We start from the raw sequence: 14,735 nt of genomic DNA, 5'->3' as shown, positions 1-14,735 counted from the left end.
AGGTCGTGGTAGGGGTAGAGGTGCAGTGCCGAGTTCGAGTGGTGCTCAAAATCGAACCTATGCTCTAGTAGGTCGACAGGATCTCGAGTCGTCTCCAGATGTTGTTACAGGTATTATATCTGTGTTTTCTTATGATGTATATGCGCTGATTGATCCGGGATCTACATTATCATATGTTACACCCTTTGTGGCTAATAAGTTTGGCATTGAACCTGAATTGATAAGTAAACCCCTTGCGGTATCTACTCCGATAGGAGATTCTGTGATTGCTAGAAGGGTATATAGAGGTTGCACTGTGATGATTTGTAGTCGTCAAACCTCGGCAAATTTATTTGAGTTAGAAATGGTTGATTTTGATGTGATAATGGGAATGGACTGGTTGGCCTCATGCTATGCAAATGTTGACTGTCGTACGAAGATGGTTAGGTTCCAATTTCCGGGTGAACCCGTCATTGAATGGAAAGGGAACATTGCTACACCGAAAGGTAGGTTTATTTCCTATCTTAAGGCAAGGAAAATGATCTCAAAAGGTTACATTTATCATCTCGTTCGCGTTAGGGATGCGGAGGCGAAACCGCCTACTTTACAATCAATCCCTGTGGTCAACGAATTCCCAGATGTTTTCCCAGATGAACTCCCAGGCCTTCCTCCTGAAAGGGAGATTGAGTTTAGCATTGATGTGTTGCCTGACACTCAACCGATCTCTATTCCTCCATACAGAATGGCCCCGGCAGAGTTGCGAGAGTTGAAGGTGCAGTTGAAGGACTTGCTAGATAAGGGCTTTATTAGGCCTAGCACTTCACCTTGGGGTGCACCAGTCCTATTCGTGCGGAAGAAAGACGGGTCGTTACGGATGTGTATCGACTATCGACAGTTGAATAAGTCTACTATAAAGAACAAGTATCCACTTCCAAGAATTGATGACCTGTTTGACCAACTCCAGGGTGCCAAGTATTTCTCCAAGATTGATTTACGTTCAGGGTATCATCAGGTGAGGGTTAGGGAGAAGGATATTCCAAAGACGGCCTTCCGGACAAGATATGGGCACTTTGAGTTCTTGGTGATGTCGTTCGGGCTAACAAATGCCCCAGCAGCTTTTATGGATCTCATGAATACTATATTCAGGCCCTATCTTGATGTGTTCGTGATTGTATTCATTGATGACATTCTAGTGTATTCTCGTTCGGAGGCGGAACATGCGGGCCACTTGCGGATAGTATTACAGACGCTTTAGGATCGTAAGTTATATGCTAAGCTCTCCAAATGTGAATTCTGGCTGAACTCAGTAGCATTCCTTGGCCATGTGATATCTGATGAGGGTATTAGTGTCGACACTCAGAAGATCGATGCAGTAAAGAATTGGCCGAGACCTACAACACCATCAGAAGTCCGCAGCTTCCTAGGGCTAGCAGGATATTATAGGCGGTTTGTAGAAGGATTTTCCTCTATATCATCACCATTGACTAAGTTAACACAAAAAGCTACCAAATTCCAGTGGTCTGACACTTGTGAACGTAGTTTTCAGGAGTTGAAGAATCGATTGACATCTGCACCAGTGCTCACTCTTCCTGAAGGAACAGAAGGTTATGTGGTATATTGTGATGCCTCAGGTATAGGTTTGGGGTGCGTATTGATGCAGCGTGGGAATGTGATTGCTTATGCATCAAGACAATTGAAGAAGCATGAAAAGAATTATCCAACCCATGATTTGGAATTGGCTGCAGTAATATATGCTTTGAAGATATGGCGGCACTACTTATACGGCGTCCATGTTGACATCTACACAGATCACAAGAGTTTACAATACATCTTCAAGCAGAAAGAGTTGAATTTGAGGCAGCGTAGGTGGCTTGAATTATTGAAAGACTACGACGTCGAGATATTGTATCATCCCGGTAAAGCCAATGTTGTGGCAGACGCTCTCAGCCGTAAATCAATGGGAAGCTTAGTACATATTGAGGCAGGTAGATGGGGGTTGATTAAAGAGCTTCATCAGCTAGCCAATATGAGAATCAGATTGTTAGACTCTGATGACGGAGGTGTTACTGTACAGAATACATCAGAATCATCTTTGGTAGCCGAGGTAAAAGCACGACAATATGAAGATCCTATCTTAGTACGATTAAGAGAAAGCATTCAACAGTGTAAAAGTATGGCTTTTGGGATCGGAAAAGACGGGGCACTGAGATACCAGAGCCGATTGTGTGTGCCTAATGTGGCAGGGTTGCGAGAGAAGATTATGAATGAGATTCATCAATCCCGATATTCCATCCATCCCGGCTCGACAAAGATGTATCATGATGTCAAGGAGCAGTATTGGTGGGATAATATGAAGAAGTCTATTGCAGAATTTGTAGCCCAGTGTCCCAATTGTCAACAAGTAAAGATAGAACATCAGAAACCCGGTGGATTGCTTCAAAATATAGAGATTCCGACCTGGAAGTGGGAGGTGATTAATATGGACTTCATTATTGGATTACCTCGCTCTTATCATAAGTTTGACTCCATCTGGGTGATAATTGATCGACTTACAAAATGTGCCCATTTTCTGCCAGTAAAGACAACTTACACGGCTGAAGATTATGCGAAGTTGTATATCAAGGAGATTGTTAGGCTTCATGGTGTGCCCGTATCTATTATATCAGACCGAGGAGCTCAATTTACGGCTAACTTTTGGAGGTCTTTCCAGAAGGGTTTAGGCACACAAGTAAATCTCAGCACTGCATTTCATCCGCAGACTGACGGACAGGCTGAACGTACCATTCAGACACTGGAAGATATGCTACGAGCATGTGTTCTAGATTTTAAGGGGAATTGGGATGATCATCTTCCACTCATAGAATTCGCCTATAACAATAGCTACCATTCCAGTATTAAAATGGCCCCATACGAGGCACTATACGGGAGGAGATGTAGATCACCAGTTGGATGGTTCGAAGTCGGTGAAACAGAATTATATGGGCCAGATTTGATTCACCAAGCTATTGAGAAGGTGAAAGTGATACAGGAGCGATTGAGGACGGCACAAAGCAGGCAAAAATCTTATTCTGATGTCCGACGTCGTGATCTAGAGTTTGAGGTTGGTGATTGGGTTTTCCTGAGGATCTCACCAATGAAGGGTATTATGCGTTTTGGGAAGAAAGGTAAGCTGAGTCCAAGGTATATCGGGCCGTATAAAATTCTTCGACGAATTGGACAGGTTGCTTATGAGTTAGAATTGCCATCCGAATTGGAATTTGTCCACCCGGTATTCCATGTATCTATGTTGAGAAAATGTATTGGAGACCCTTCTCGAGTCGTCCCTATCAAAGATGTACAAGTTACAGAGGACCTATCATATGAAGAAGTGCCAGTGGCGATATTAGATCGGCAAGTCCGCAAGCTGAGAACAAAAGATGTAGCTTCCGTCAAAGTATTGTGGAGGAACAAAAATATGGAAGAAATGACATGGGAAGCAGAAGAGGAGATGAAGTCTAAATACCCTTACTTATTCCAGAATGAAGATAACAAGGATGCTGGTGGAAGACAGGATACATTGGAAGGTGAAACGGCTCTATGAGGTAAGCAATAATTTGAGAATACTCCTCCTTAATACAAAATGGTGATATGTAGATAATGTAAATATGCATAATGCTTTGTGTAGCCTTGTGAAGCCATATGTTGGGCTTAATTACTTGCAAGTTTTGCTAGTGACCATTTTATAGGGGAAAATTGATCGGAAATTTCCATTGGAATCCATGATGATTTAAACTCCCCATAAACCCTTACATTCGAGGACGAATGTTCCTAAGGGGGGAGGGTGTTACAACCCATATCCACATGTGTTAGTTCATGCCATATATTAGTTAACATAAATCCAAGAAGGAATTATCTTTGAGATGATAAGAAGTCAATCCTATTGGTCTTAAGTGATACAAGAGTGTATAAGGGTGATTAACAAGTATTAGAAGTTAAATGAATCAAGGATGTTGTAACTCGTATTTTCAAGTAATCTAGCGGTGCTTAATACACTCAAGAGTTCATTTATTAAGGTATTTTAATCATATAATATCCGTATCATAAGTCTTGAAGTCAAACGAGTTATGAAACAAAAGTCGACAAAAGTTGTCGCAACTTAGGTTCATAATTTTACTTAAACATTAGGTCAAATGTTTCTAATCTTTTCTCATAATTTACAAGGAATTACGGGGTGATATACCAACCAAATTAAATATCTATGAGTCTAGTTTCCAACGCATTAAACCGTTCATCGATACGATCTCGGAGTAGAGAGATATTCGCGTTTTCGCGAGACTGCGCCAAGCACCTCTCTATGGGGCCCACTAAGTCGGTTTAAGATATTTGGACCTATATAGGATGACTACAACCCGTTTTAAGTCATTTCTTTTCACTATTTTCAGACCTTAGAACCCTAGGAACATCCTCTCAAGGTTCTCTCAAGATTCAAGACCCAAAAAAAGGGCAAACAACACAAATCAAGTGTCGGGAATTCCGTGGCGCTAGTAAGTCTCTTGTTCTTCTTGTTGTTGCTCATTTTTGTGTCGTTCCAGCTCGTGTGGGAGGTTGTTTTAAAGGGTTTATGTTCTGTAAATACTCCCTCATGTTCTTAATATCAATCCTAGGTGATTTCAAGCCTTCTAAAGTGATTCTAGTGCCGAAAAACACTAATTGATCGCTAGTTTCGCTTTTTTGTTGTTGTGGCAGCATTGGAGGGATATTTCATGGAAATTTAAGGTCAAATTGGAGTTGTTATTTCTGTATAAAGGTAAGGAACCTCTTACTCTATATGTATTTAAGATTATCCAAGTTGCGGCTAAGCCATTGAAGCTAGAACTTGTGAAATATATATCGAAAGGCTTGGTAGTAATGTTATTGTTTTGTGGACTGTTTTGCGTTGCTGTTGGGCTGCGTATTTTACTACTGTTTTGTGGAGTTTTGGAGGAGGAAGGGTGTGGAGAAACACCATATATATGTAGGGTTATGGGCTGATAGTTATTCGTAACATTTCCAGGTTGTTTGACACGACTACGGTGGTCGTCGTATGTATGGAGTGATTAGGCTGTGTGTGGACTATTTTGGGAGGCTCAATATGTTTATTATTGATGTTGTTTGGGCTGTTTGGTGACTGTTTTGAATGGTGTAAGGTCATATATATAGGGGAGGTGCTGTCCGTTTCATCGTAAAATAGGTTGTGGTCGATACATAATAGTTATGACGCTTAAATGATAACGATAGTATCGTTTCTCTTATTGTAGACTAAGGAGTTTTGACAATTGCATAGCTTGAGATTGGGGCAGTATATACAAGGTATGTGAGGCTATCCCTTTCCTTCTTTTGCATGACTCCGATTGTACATAATGTAATGAACGAGCTTCCAAGATACTCTACTCTTAGAAGCTAGCAGTACTTACATTGTTTTCCCTCTTATGGAACGATTGATGTTAATGTTGCTTCTCTTATTCTTATGTTATCAATGTTGTTGGTACTTCCTGATTCTTATAAGGTTCATAGTGAAGAGTTAGTCCTAATAACGTGTACAGAGGATACCGACCTTACGTCACTCCGAAAGGTTTAGAATGTGATTCCATGAGTCGAGCATGCATTATATATATGTATCTATTTTACTCTACCGAGCCACGCTATAGTTGGCCGGGTACGGCACCTATTGTGCAACCACTGATCAGTTGGGTTTTACCGAGCTCCACGTGGCCGGGTACGATTCTACCGAGCCTATTATGGCCGGGTACGATATGATGATGATGATGCCCACAGAGGCGAATGCTTTAAAGGTTTATGTATTTATACATATGTATCATGCATTTCATGTAAGTAGCCCTCAGAGGTACTAAGATGTTACAGGTTGTATATTCTCTATCCTTGCTTACATTACTGATCGTATTTATGGTTCCTTGCCTTACATACTCAGTACTTTATTCGTACTGACGTCCTTTTATTTGTGGACGCTGCATGTCGTGCTGCAGGTCCTGATAGACAGGCAGGTGCAGCTCCCCCACCACAGTAGACTGTCCAGTTCAGCGGTGATTGGCGAGATCCCTTCTCCGGACTTGCCTTGGTCTTGGTATGCAATTTTTGTTATAGACATTATGGGTATGTCGGGGCCCTGTTCCGGCTATGTTGCAACACTTATGTTCTTTTAGAGGCTCATAGACAGGTGTCGACTCATGTATAGTTTGGTATGCCTTGTCGGCTAGTTTTTGTTGTATAGTCTTTCATAGTAGCGTGGTAGCTCATACCTTATATGTAGTTTCTTGATTGTCTGGTCATCCCCTGCTATGTATGTTCATGCCGTCATATTTTATTGCTGGTTGTCCATGATCCAGGTCTACCATTTATATTGATCTCGTCAGCCCTAAAAGATAATAATGAAGGTTAGATGAAATGAACGTTGGTGCTCGGCAAGTGTGGTCGGGTGCTAGTCATGGCCCTCCAGTTTGGGTCGTGACACCTAATGCATATTCTAACAATCCATTAATCAAACGAGAGTAGTCGTCAACATTAAACTAACATCTAAAACCAGAAACATTAAACAATCGGAAAGAAAAACAGGGCGATCTAAACAGGGTATCAACATGAACTAACATTAATACTAGCCATTTAAATTAATAACTATTATTATCTATGAACGACATTAAAATATGATCGATAAACAACCAATCCAATCTAACCAAATAAGGGAATATGAGACTATATTAAAAAAAATGACTCAGGGAGTTAAAGAAAAACTTACCAATGGAGCTAAACCCCCGACTAATCACTGCCATTCGAATCTCTCCAGATTTTTGACACGCAACATCCCTAACCATGTGTTCTTACAAGAGAACACATGGTTAAGGATATTACGGTCCAAAATCACAAAGATTTTGGATTAGGGTTTTGGCCAGAAATTCTTAGATCTGAAATTCGAGCCGCTTTACAGAGATTTGAAGGAAGATGGTCATGGATTTGGGTTGAGGGAAGTCCGGGGATGGTGTGGTATGATTTTGGGCTGGTTTGGATAAGTTTGCGATTTGGCTGGAAAACTTCAAACGGAGATTCGAAGAACTCTGGCAATATTCGAGGGAAACCAATAGCGGGAATGGAAAGAGGGATTCATGGGGTATCTATGGAAAGAGGGAAACCAATTTGGGTTTGAACGGTGTAGGTGACGTTCACTGCCGGCAAGGGATTTGGGGGCGGCATGGATGAAGGAGACGGTACGAATGGGGTTAGAGGGGGATTTCAGACACTTATATACCAAACATCCTAGTTAAATCCGGACCGTTGGATTGATGAGATCCAACGGTCGTGATTGAGGGCTGGGGAAACGACGTCATTTTGGACTGGATTGGGATAGACCGGTATTGAAGCATTGGGCCTGGATCCGGTTGGAACGGGTCTAAGGGCGTTTGGGCCTGAAAATTTTCAACGAATTGGCCCAAATTTGGGTCTTTATTAAGACCACTTTTCTACTCTTATTTTCTTTTCTCTTTTATTTCCTTTTCTCATTTTTAACTTTTCTTATAATTTTTATCTAATTTTTATAAAGATGCAAAACAAATCATAAAATCCTAATTATTTCAAAGCAAAGACTAATTAATTCCTAAAATTATTTAAAAACTATTTCATGACAAGTTCACAATAAAAATCATCAAAATGCAAAAGTGAACTAATTTTGTGATTTTTCATGTTTTGTTCTAAACAAATTAACCCTTAATTGATACTAAAGTATAAAATTAAAACCTAAATGCAAAAATGCATATTTTTGTATTTTATATAAATTAACATGCGCAAATAAAATGCAACAATTATCAGAAAATGACACCAAAATGCACAAAAATTGTAAAAAAATAAAGAAAAATTATGTTGTTTGGGATTTTGGGAATAATCTGCTTAGGGAAAGAATCACGTGCTCACAACGGCGTGATATGGAGATAACCAATCCATGCCCGGGATGATTTCAAAGTCTATCATATCAAGCAACAGGAGATCCGCTCTAGTCTCGAAACCACAGAATATGACCACACAGGACCGGTAGATCCGATCCACAACCACAGAATCGCCCACAGGAGTGCCCAAAGGCTTAGGAGAAGTAACCAGGAAATGAGCAAACAGAGATCATACATATGAATAGGTAGACCCTGGATCAAATAATACCGAAGTATCTCTATTGCAGAAGGAAATAATACCGGTGATGACAGCATCTCAGGCCAATGCATCTGGCCTAGCTGGAAGGGCATAGAATCTAGCTGGTGCGCCGGTTGGCTAGCCTCCACCTCTAGGACGGCCTCTACCAGTCTACCCCCCAGCTCTAGACGGTTTGGCAACCGGTGCTGAAATTATGGGTTGTTGACCCTGCTGTACTGCCTTGCCCCAAAGCCTGGGGCAGTATGTCCTCATATAACCAAGGTTTCCGCACTTAAAACAACCCCGCGGTGCAGCGACCTTCTGCCCTAATGGCTGACCCTGATGGCCAGTAGAACCACTGGAAGAAGCCTAGATAACCGGTGGACGGTATGAACTCTCCGGTGTAGCACTGAAATAGGAACCAGAAGAACCCTATGGACCTAAATACCCACTGGAGGAACCCTGAATAGCTGGCGGGCAATAAGAACTCTCTGGCATGGCACTGAAATAGGGGAGCGCTGGAGCACCCCGAGCAGGTGGTGGTGCTGAATATGGGGGTCTGCTGGGCTGACCCCTCCCAAACTGACCTCTACCCCTAGCCAGGGCACCTCAGAACTCTTCGGAGAATCTAGCCCTCTTATCCTGCTGCATCTGCTCTCTACCCCTCAGACGATAGCCCTCAATCCTCCGAGCACTCTCCGCTACTAGCTGATAAGGAGTCCTTATCTCCACCTCTCGGGCCATGTTGGCCCTGATGCCAGAATGCAACCCTGCAATGAACCTCCGCACCCTCTCTGCATCAGTAGGAAGTATCATCAATGCATGGTGGGATAACTCAAAAAACCTCGCCTCATAGTCGGTCACGGACATCTGACCCTTCTCAAGCTGCTCAAACTAATACCACAGATCTTCCCTCTTAGAGGGTGGGATATACATGTCCAAGAATAACTGTGTGAAATAACCCCAAGTGATGGGAGGAGAACCTATTGGCCTATCAAGAACATAAGACTGCCACCATCTACGGGCCCTGCCCTCCAGCTGAAAAGTAGTGAAGTTAACCCCATGCGACTCCAATATCCTCATGTTGTACAGTCTGTCCCTGTACCTATCTGTGAAATCCTGGGCATCCACATGACGCTCACCCCCAAAGATAGGAGGGTGAAGTCTAGTCCATCTATCGTATAATTTCTGTGGGTCACCATCCGCAGATGGTCTGGGCTCGGGCACCACTGCAATAACTAGTTGAGCCCCATCCGTGGGTAGTGCTTCCGGAGTCTGATACACTACAGATACGTGACCAGGAGCCTGATTAGTAGGGGTATGTTCTCCCCCTCCTGCCTGTGATGTAGCTAGATCTACTGGAAATAAACAGCCTGAGTCATGGTATCCATGAACTGCACCATACGACCCATGACCTCCTGGAAACCCGGTGCTATCATAAAGTCCGCCGGGGTAGGCTCAGCTGCAGGCACCTCGCCCTGCTCCTCAATGATAGGATCTCCCGCAGGATCTGCTGGTGGTGCTATCAGGAAAGCTCTAGGATTCCCTCGTCCCCTACCTCGGGCCGGTGCCCTCCCCCGGCCTCTGCCTCGGCCTCTAGCAATGGGGGGAGCAGCTCCTCCCGGGTCTGTAACATCAGCTGTGCATGTCCTCACCATCTATAAGAGAATAGAATAGAGAAATTTAGTATACCAACCACTACGCGATAGGAAATGAATAAAGAGTAGTTTTCCTAATACCCTATACCATCTTGAAGATAAATACAAATGTCTCCGTACCAATCCGCAAGACTCTATTAGGTTTGCCCATGACTTGTGAGACCTACGTGAACCTAGTGCTCTAATATCATATTGTCACGACCCATTTCCATAACAGGTCATGATGGGGCCCAACACCATCGTCAGGCAAGCCAACGCGGAAATATAATTAAGTGTTCACGTTACTTTACCAAAACAAGTACTACGATTTCTAAACTGGAAGTTAAAACAAGTGATAATCAGTAATGTACCCAAAATAATTATACAATTCCCAAAAGAATAGTCTACTAATATGTGTGCCAAGACCTGGTGTCACAAGTTTTGGGCAACTAGTAGAATATACAAAAGAATAAATCTATCCTACTATCTGAAATAGAATAGACAACAAAAATAAAGAGAGACTCCATCAAGCTATTGAACGACACAGGAAGGGAGCAGCTCACCGTGGGAGTCTCGGGCTCTGATCAGGGATGCGCACCAGATTGATAACCAGATGTACCTGCCTCTGATCCTGTACAATTAAGTATAGAGCATAGTATGAGTATATAAAAAATATGTACCCAGTAAGTATCTCGTCTAATCTCGAAGAAGTAGAGACGAGAGGTCGACTTGATACTTACTAGGGTCAAATTATATAATAAAGTGTTATGCTAAGCATGGAAGTCACAAGAAATGACAGTTTGTAGCAAGAAGTAGTAAGTCATGTTCTTAATAATATCACAGTTAGTCATTTACGTTTCAAAACATTTAACAAAAACAAGTCAGGAATAAGATTTCACATAGATATCATGCGCACATTATGCCGAGGTCGACGTCCCTATCCAACAGAAAAGAAATTGTGCACTACCAGAGGGTCGAATGGCACAAACCATAGATGCATCTATTTGTACTGGGGCGATTGGCCCGATCCACAAATATCAATTATCATCAGGAAAACACATGAAGGTGCATTTATATTCAAATAAATTCATACATGTGTTCAACAAGTACATACGCTCACTTATGTTCGTTTCCAATTCTCTAGCATATCCTAAGTGATCACATTAGCAAGAAAATATATAAACATTCACAAATATAGCATGATACGGGTCCTAAACTACCCGGATAATTAACATCATAGTAGCTATGCACGAACTCTCGTCACTTAGTGCGTACGTAGCCCGCGTATTTAGTGGCAATTTATTCAATTATTAAACCTATGGGGATAATTCCCTCTTACAAGGTTAGAAAGGAGACTTACCTCGCTCCAAAGTGTACTTCCAATACCAAGAACGAGCCCGAACTCTCAATTTGTAGCCGAACGATCCAAAACTAGTTAAATGAGGTAGGAACTAGTCAATACAAGCTCACAAGATCACATTCTAACTATTTAAGCAATTTTCCAACCTTAAACACAAGTTTCCTAAAATCTGACCCCGGGACCACGTGCTCGGATTCCGAAATTTTTCGAAGAAAGTTATTCTTTATACCCTAAGGATCAATAATATATGATTTCTAATGTATTTCATAACAAATTTCATGGTTAAATCTAACTTTTATCAAAACCCAGAGTTTTGCTCTAACCCCATGATTTTACCTAAATCTTTGTGTGTTAATCTACCCAAGACTCAAGTATTAGAGTAAAAATAGGTAGGATAAACTTACCTCAAGATTCTAGGTGAAGGTTCTCTCTCAAGAGCTCCAAAATCGCCCCATGGGTGAGTGAAAAATGGCTAAAATGGCTTTGAGCCCGTATTAAATGAAGCTTACTGCTTTAGTGATTTCCGCATATGTGGTCTCACTTCTGCGAGAGGAAGGCCGCATCTACTGAATTGGCCAAGCGAGTTGGGACCGCTTTTGCGGTCTTGAAGCCGGTTCTGCACAGCCGCTTCTGCGGCTTTAGCTTTGCCTGCCTTGGCCGCATCTGCGAGAGGACGACCACTTCTACGGTCTTGCACCTGCGGCTGACCAACCGCAGGTGCAGATATGACAGCAACCTGAAGCTTCAGCTCTTCCCAAATTTTCTAACTTCACTCGAGCCTCGTCCGATTGACGCTCAGGGCTCCCGGCCCCCGCCCCTCCCCCCTCCCCCGAACATACCAACAAGTTTAAAGTCATGAAACGGACCCGCTCGAACCTTAGGAACGCCCGAAACAACGCTAAATCTAAGAATCACCCCTTAAAACCAATTGAATAAAACTTATGAACTTCAAGTTCTTCAATTCACTTCTAACGTGCCGAAACATACTTATACTACTCGGATGGACACCAAATTTTACGGGAAAGTCTTAAATGTTATATTGGACCTGTACTGGGCTCCGAAACTAACATACGGGCCCGATACCAACATGACCAATCATTAGTTAATTTCTTTAAATTCTTAGAATTTCAGTTCAACAATTTCTAATAAAAATTCATTACTCGGGCTATGGACCTCGGAATTCGATTCCAGGCATACGCCCAGGTCCCATATTCTCCTACGGACCCTCCGGAACTATCAAAACACAAATCTGGGTCCGTTTGCTAAAAATGTTGACCAAAGTCAAACTTATCTTTTTTAAGAAATTCTTAAGGAATCAAATGAGCTTATTTCAACCCAATATCTTTTCAACTATCGCCCTAGGGCCATAGGTGTCTGGTATCAAAGCACAATAAATAACTTGTCAATTACTATGACGATCTCAAATCAAAGGAAATTTTACATCACATTCTTTAAGAGAATATCCTATTGACAATTTATGGTAATTCTAACCATTAGGAATTATCCAATGAGTCGGTTCAATGATCATATCTCTATATGCATCATCTATCTATGTGATTTAGTTAATGAGATCAACTAATCTTTATCCCATAAGGACGATCACATAAATATTGATCTAACCGGATTACTAATGTTCAAATTAATAATCCTACGATCAAGAACAAAATTTAGATTAAGTTGTAAGAGACTTTACTCTCATTATCATGATCTCCATCACGATGACAAGTCTCAAAATTAATCAAGGACCTTATTAAACTAATGAAGCAATTAATAATAACTATGATAAAAGGATATCAAATGCCATATATTTTTATGTCAAATAACGTTCACAAAAATATGTCCAAATCATCATATATGAGAATGGATCTAGGGCATATCTACTATATCCCTAACAATCTCCCACTTGCGCTAGAGCCCATCGCTCTTGTACTTCATTCCCAATTTCCACTTGTGCTTGTCAAACTCCTTTGTGCCAAGAACTTTAGTGAATGGGCCTGCAGCATTTTCCTTTCCATCAACCTTTTGAATCTCGACGTCTCCACGTTCAATGATCTCTCTTATCAAGTGATACCTTCGCAGAACGTGTTTGGTTTTTAGTGTTATCTTGGTTCTTTTGCTTGAGCAATGGATCCAGTATTGTCACACAACAGTAGAACCGCACCTTCTATTGAAGGAACCACGCCAAGTTCAGTTAAGAACTTTTTCATCCATACAACTTCCTTAGTAGTTTCACTAGCTGTTATATATTCTGCTTCAGTCACTAAATCAGCTACTATAGCTTGTTTGGAACTTTTCCAACTCACCGTACCACCATTAAAGGTGAATACATAACCAAAAATAGATTTGCTATCATCTCTATCTGAAAAGAAACTTGCATCAGTATAACCTTCAAGTTTCAACTCAGAATCTCCATAGATGAGGAATTGGTCTTCAGTCCTTGTTAAGTACTTAATAATGGTCTTCACCACCTTCCAATGTTCCTCACCAGGATTTGCCTGATATCGGCTAGTCACTCCAAGTGCATAAGCCACATCAGGACGTGTACATGTCATGGTATACAGGATAGCTCCCACTGCACTAGTGTATGGGATCCTACTCATGTGTTCTCTCTCTTCAGGTGTTTTAGGACAATCCTCCCTACTGAGAGTAGTTCTAGTGCCTATTGGTAGATAGCCTTTTTTGGAATTATCCATATTATACCACTTTAAGATGGTATCAATGTACAAAGACTAGGAAAGTCCAAGTAGCTTCCTAGATCTATCTTTATAGATCTTTATTCCTAATATATAAGTTGTTTCTCCCAAGTCTTTCATGGAGAACTGTTCAGATAGCCAAATCTTGGTACTTTGCAATATCGGTATGTCATTCCCCATGAGCAATATATCATCAACATATAACACTAAGAATATAATTGTGCTCCCACTAACCTTTTTGTACACACAAGGTTCTTCTTCGCATCTAAGAAAATTGAACTTTTCAATTGTCTTGTTAAAGTGAATGTTCCAACTTCGAGAAGCTTTCTTTAGTCCATAAATGAATCTTTGTAGCTTGCAAATTTTATTATGATCAGACGAAGATGTGAAACCTTCAAGTTGTGTCATGTACACATCCTCTTCTAGCTCACTATTAAGGAAAGTTGTTTTCACATCCATTTGCCATATTTCATAATCATAGTATGCTGCTATAACAAGTAAAATCCGAATAGATTTGAGCATTGCCACAGGAGATAACGTCTCGTCGTAGTCGACTCCTTCTTTCTGACGCTATCCCTTGGCAACAAGATGGGCTTTGTAGGTCTCCACTTTTCCGTCTACTCCAATCTTTTTCTTAAAAACCCATTTACAACCTATAGGTTTTTTATCCTTTGAAGGTTCAACTAAAGTCCATACTTTATTTTTCTTCATGGATTCCATTTCGGATTCCATGGCCTTTTGCCACTTCTCATAATCAGAACTTTGTATAGCCTCTTCATAGGTCTTAGGGTCATCATTATTATGATCAACCTCATTTGATACATCATCTTGTACCATTAAATTTAATCTAGTTGGTACATGATGTTCTCATGTACACCTTGTGAGCACGTGATTTTTGCCACGCTTAAATTGCTCCTATAA

The 14,735-nt window shown here is 41.3% G+C and overlaps 1 protein-coding gene across 1 annotated transcript; it reads right to left on the bottom strand.

The window, feature by feature from the left end:
* Positions 1-13,220: 13,220 nt before the first annotated feature.
* Positions 13,221-13,814, bottom strand: LOC138890321 (secreted RxLR effector protein 161-like). The gene has a single exon (XM_070173697.1). The coding sequence runs from the start codon at positions 13,812-13,814 to the stop codon at positions 13,221-13,223; it is 594 nt and encodes a 197-aa protein (XP_070029798.1).
* Between the last annotated feature and the right edge of the window lie 921 nt (positions 13,815-14,735).

The sequence above is a fragment of the Nicotiana sylvestris genome, chromosome 4, assembly GCF_000393655.2.
Source record: "Nicotiana sylvestris chromosome 4, ASM39365v2, whole genome shotgun sequence".
Classification (NCBI taxonomy): Eukaryota; Viridiplantae; Streptophyta; class Magnoliopsida; order Solanales; family Solanaceae; genus Nicotiana; species Nicotiana sylvestris.
The sequence above is the reverse complement of the archived record's forward strand: the minus strand, read 5'-3'. Positions and strand labels throughout refer to the sequence as shown.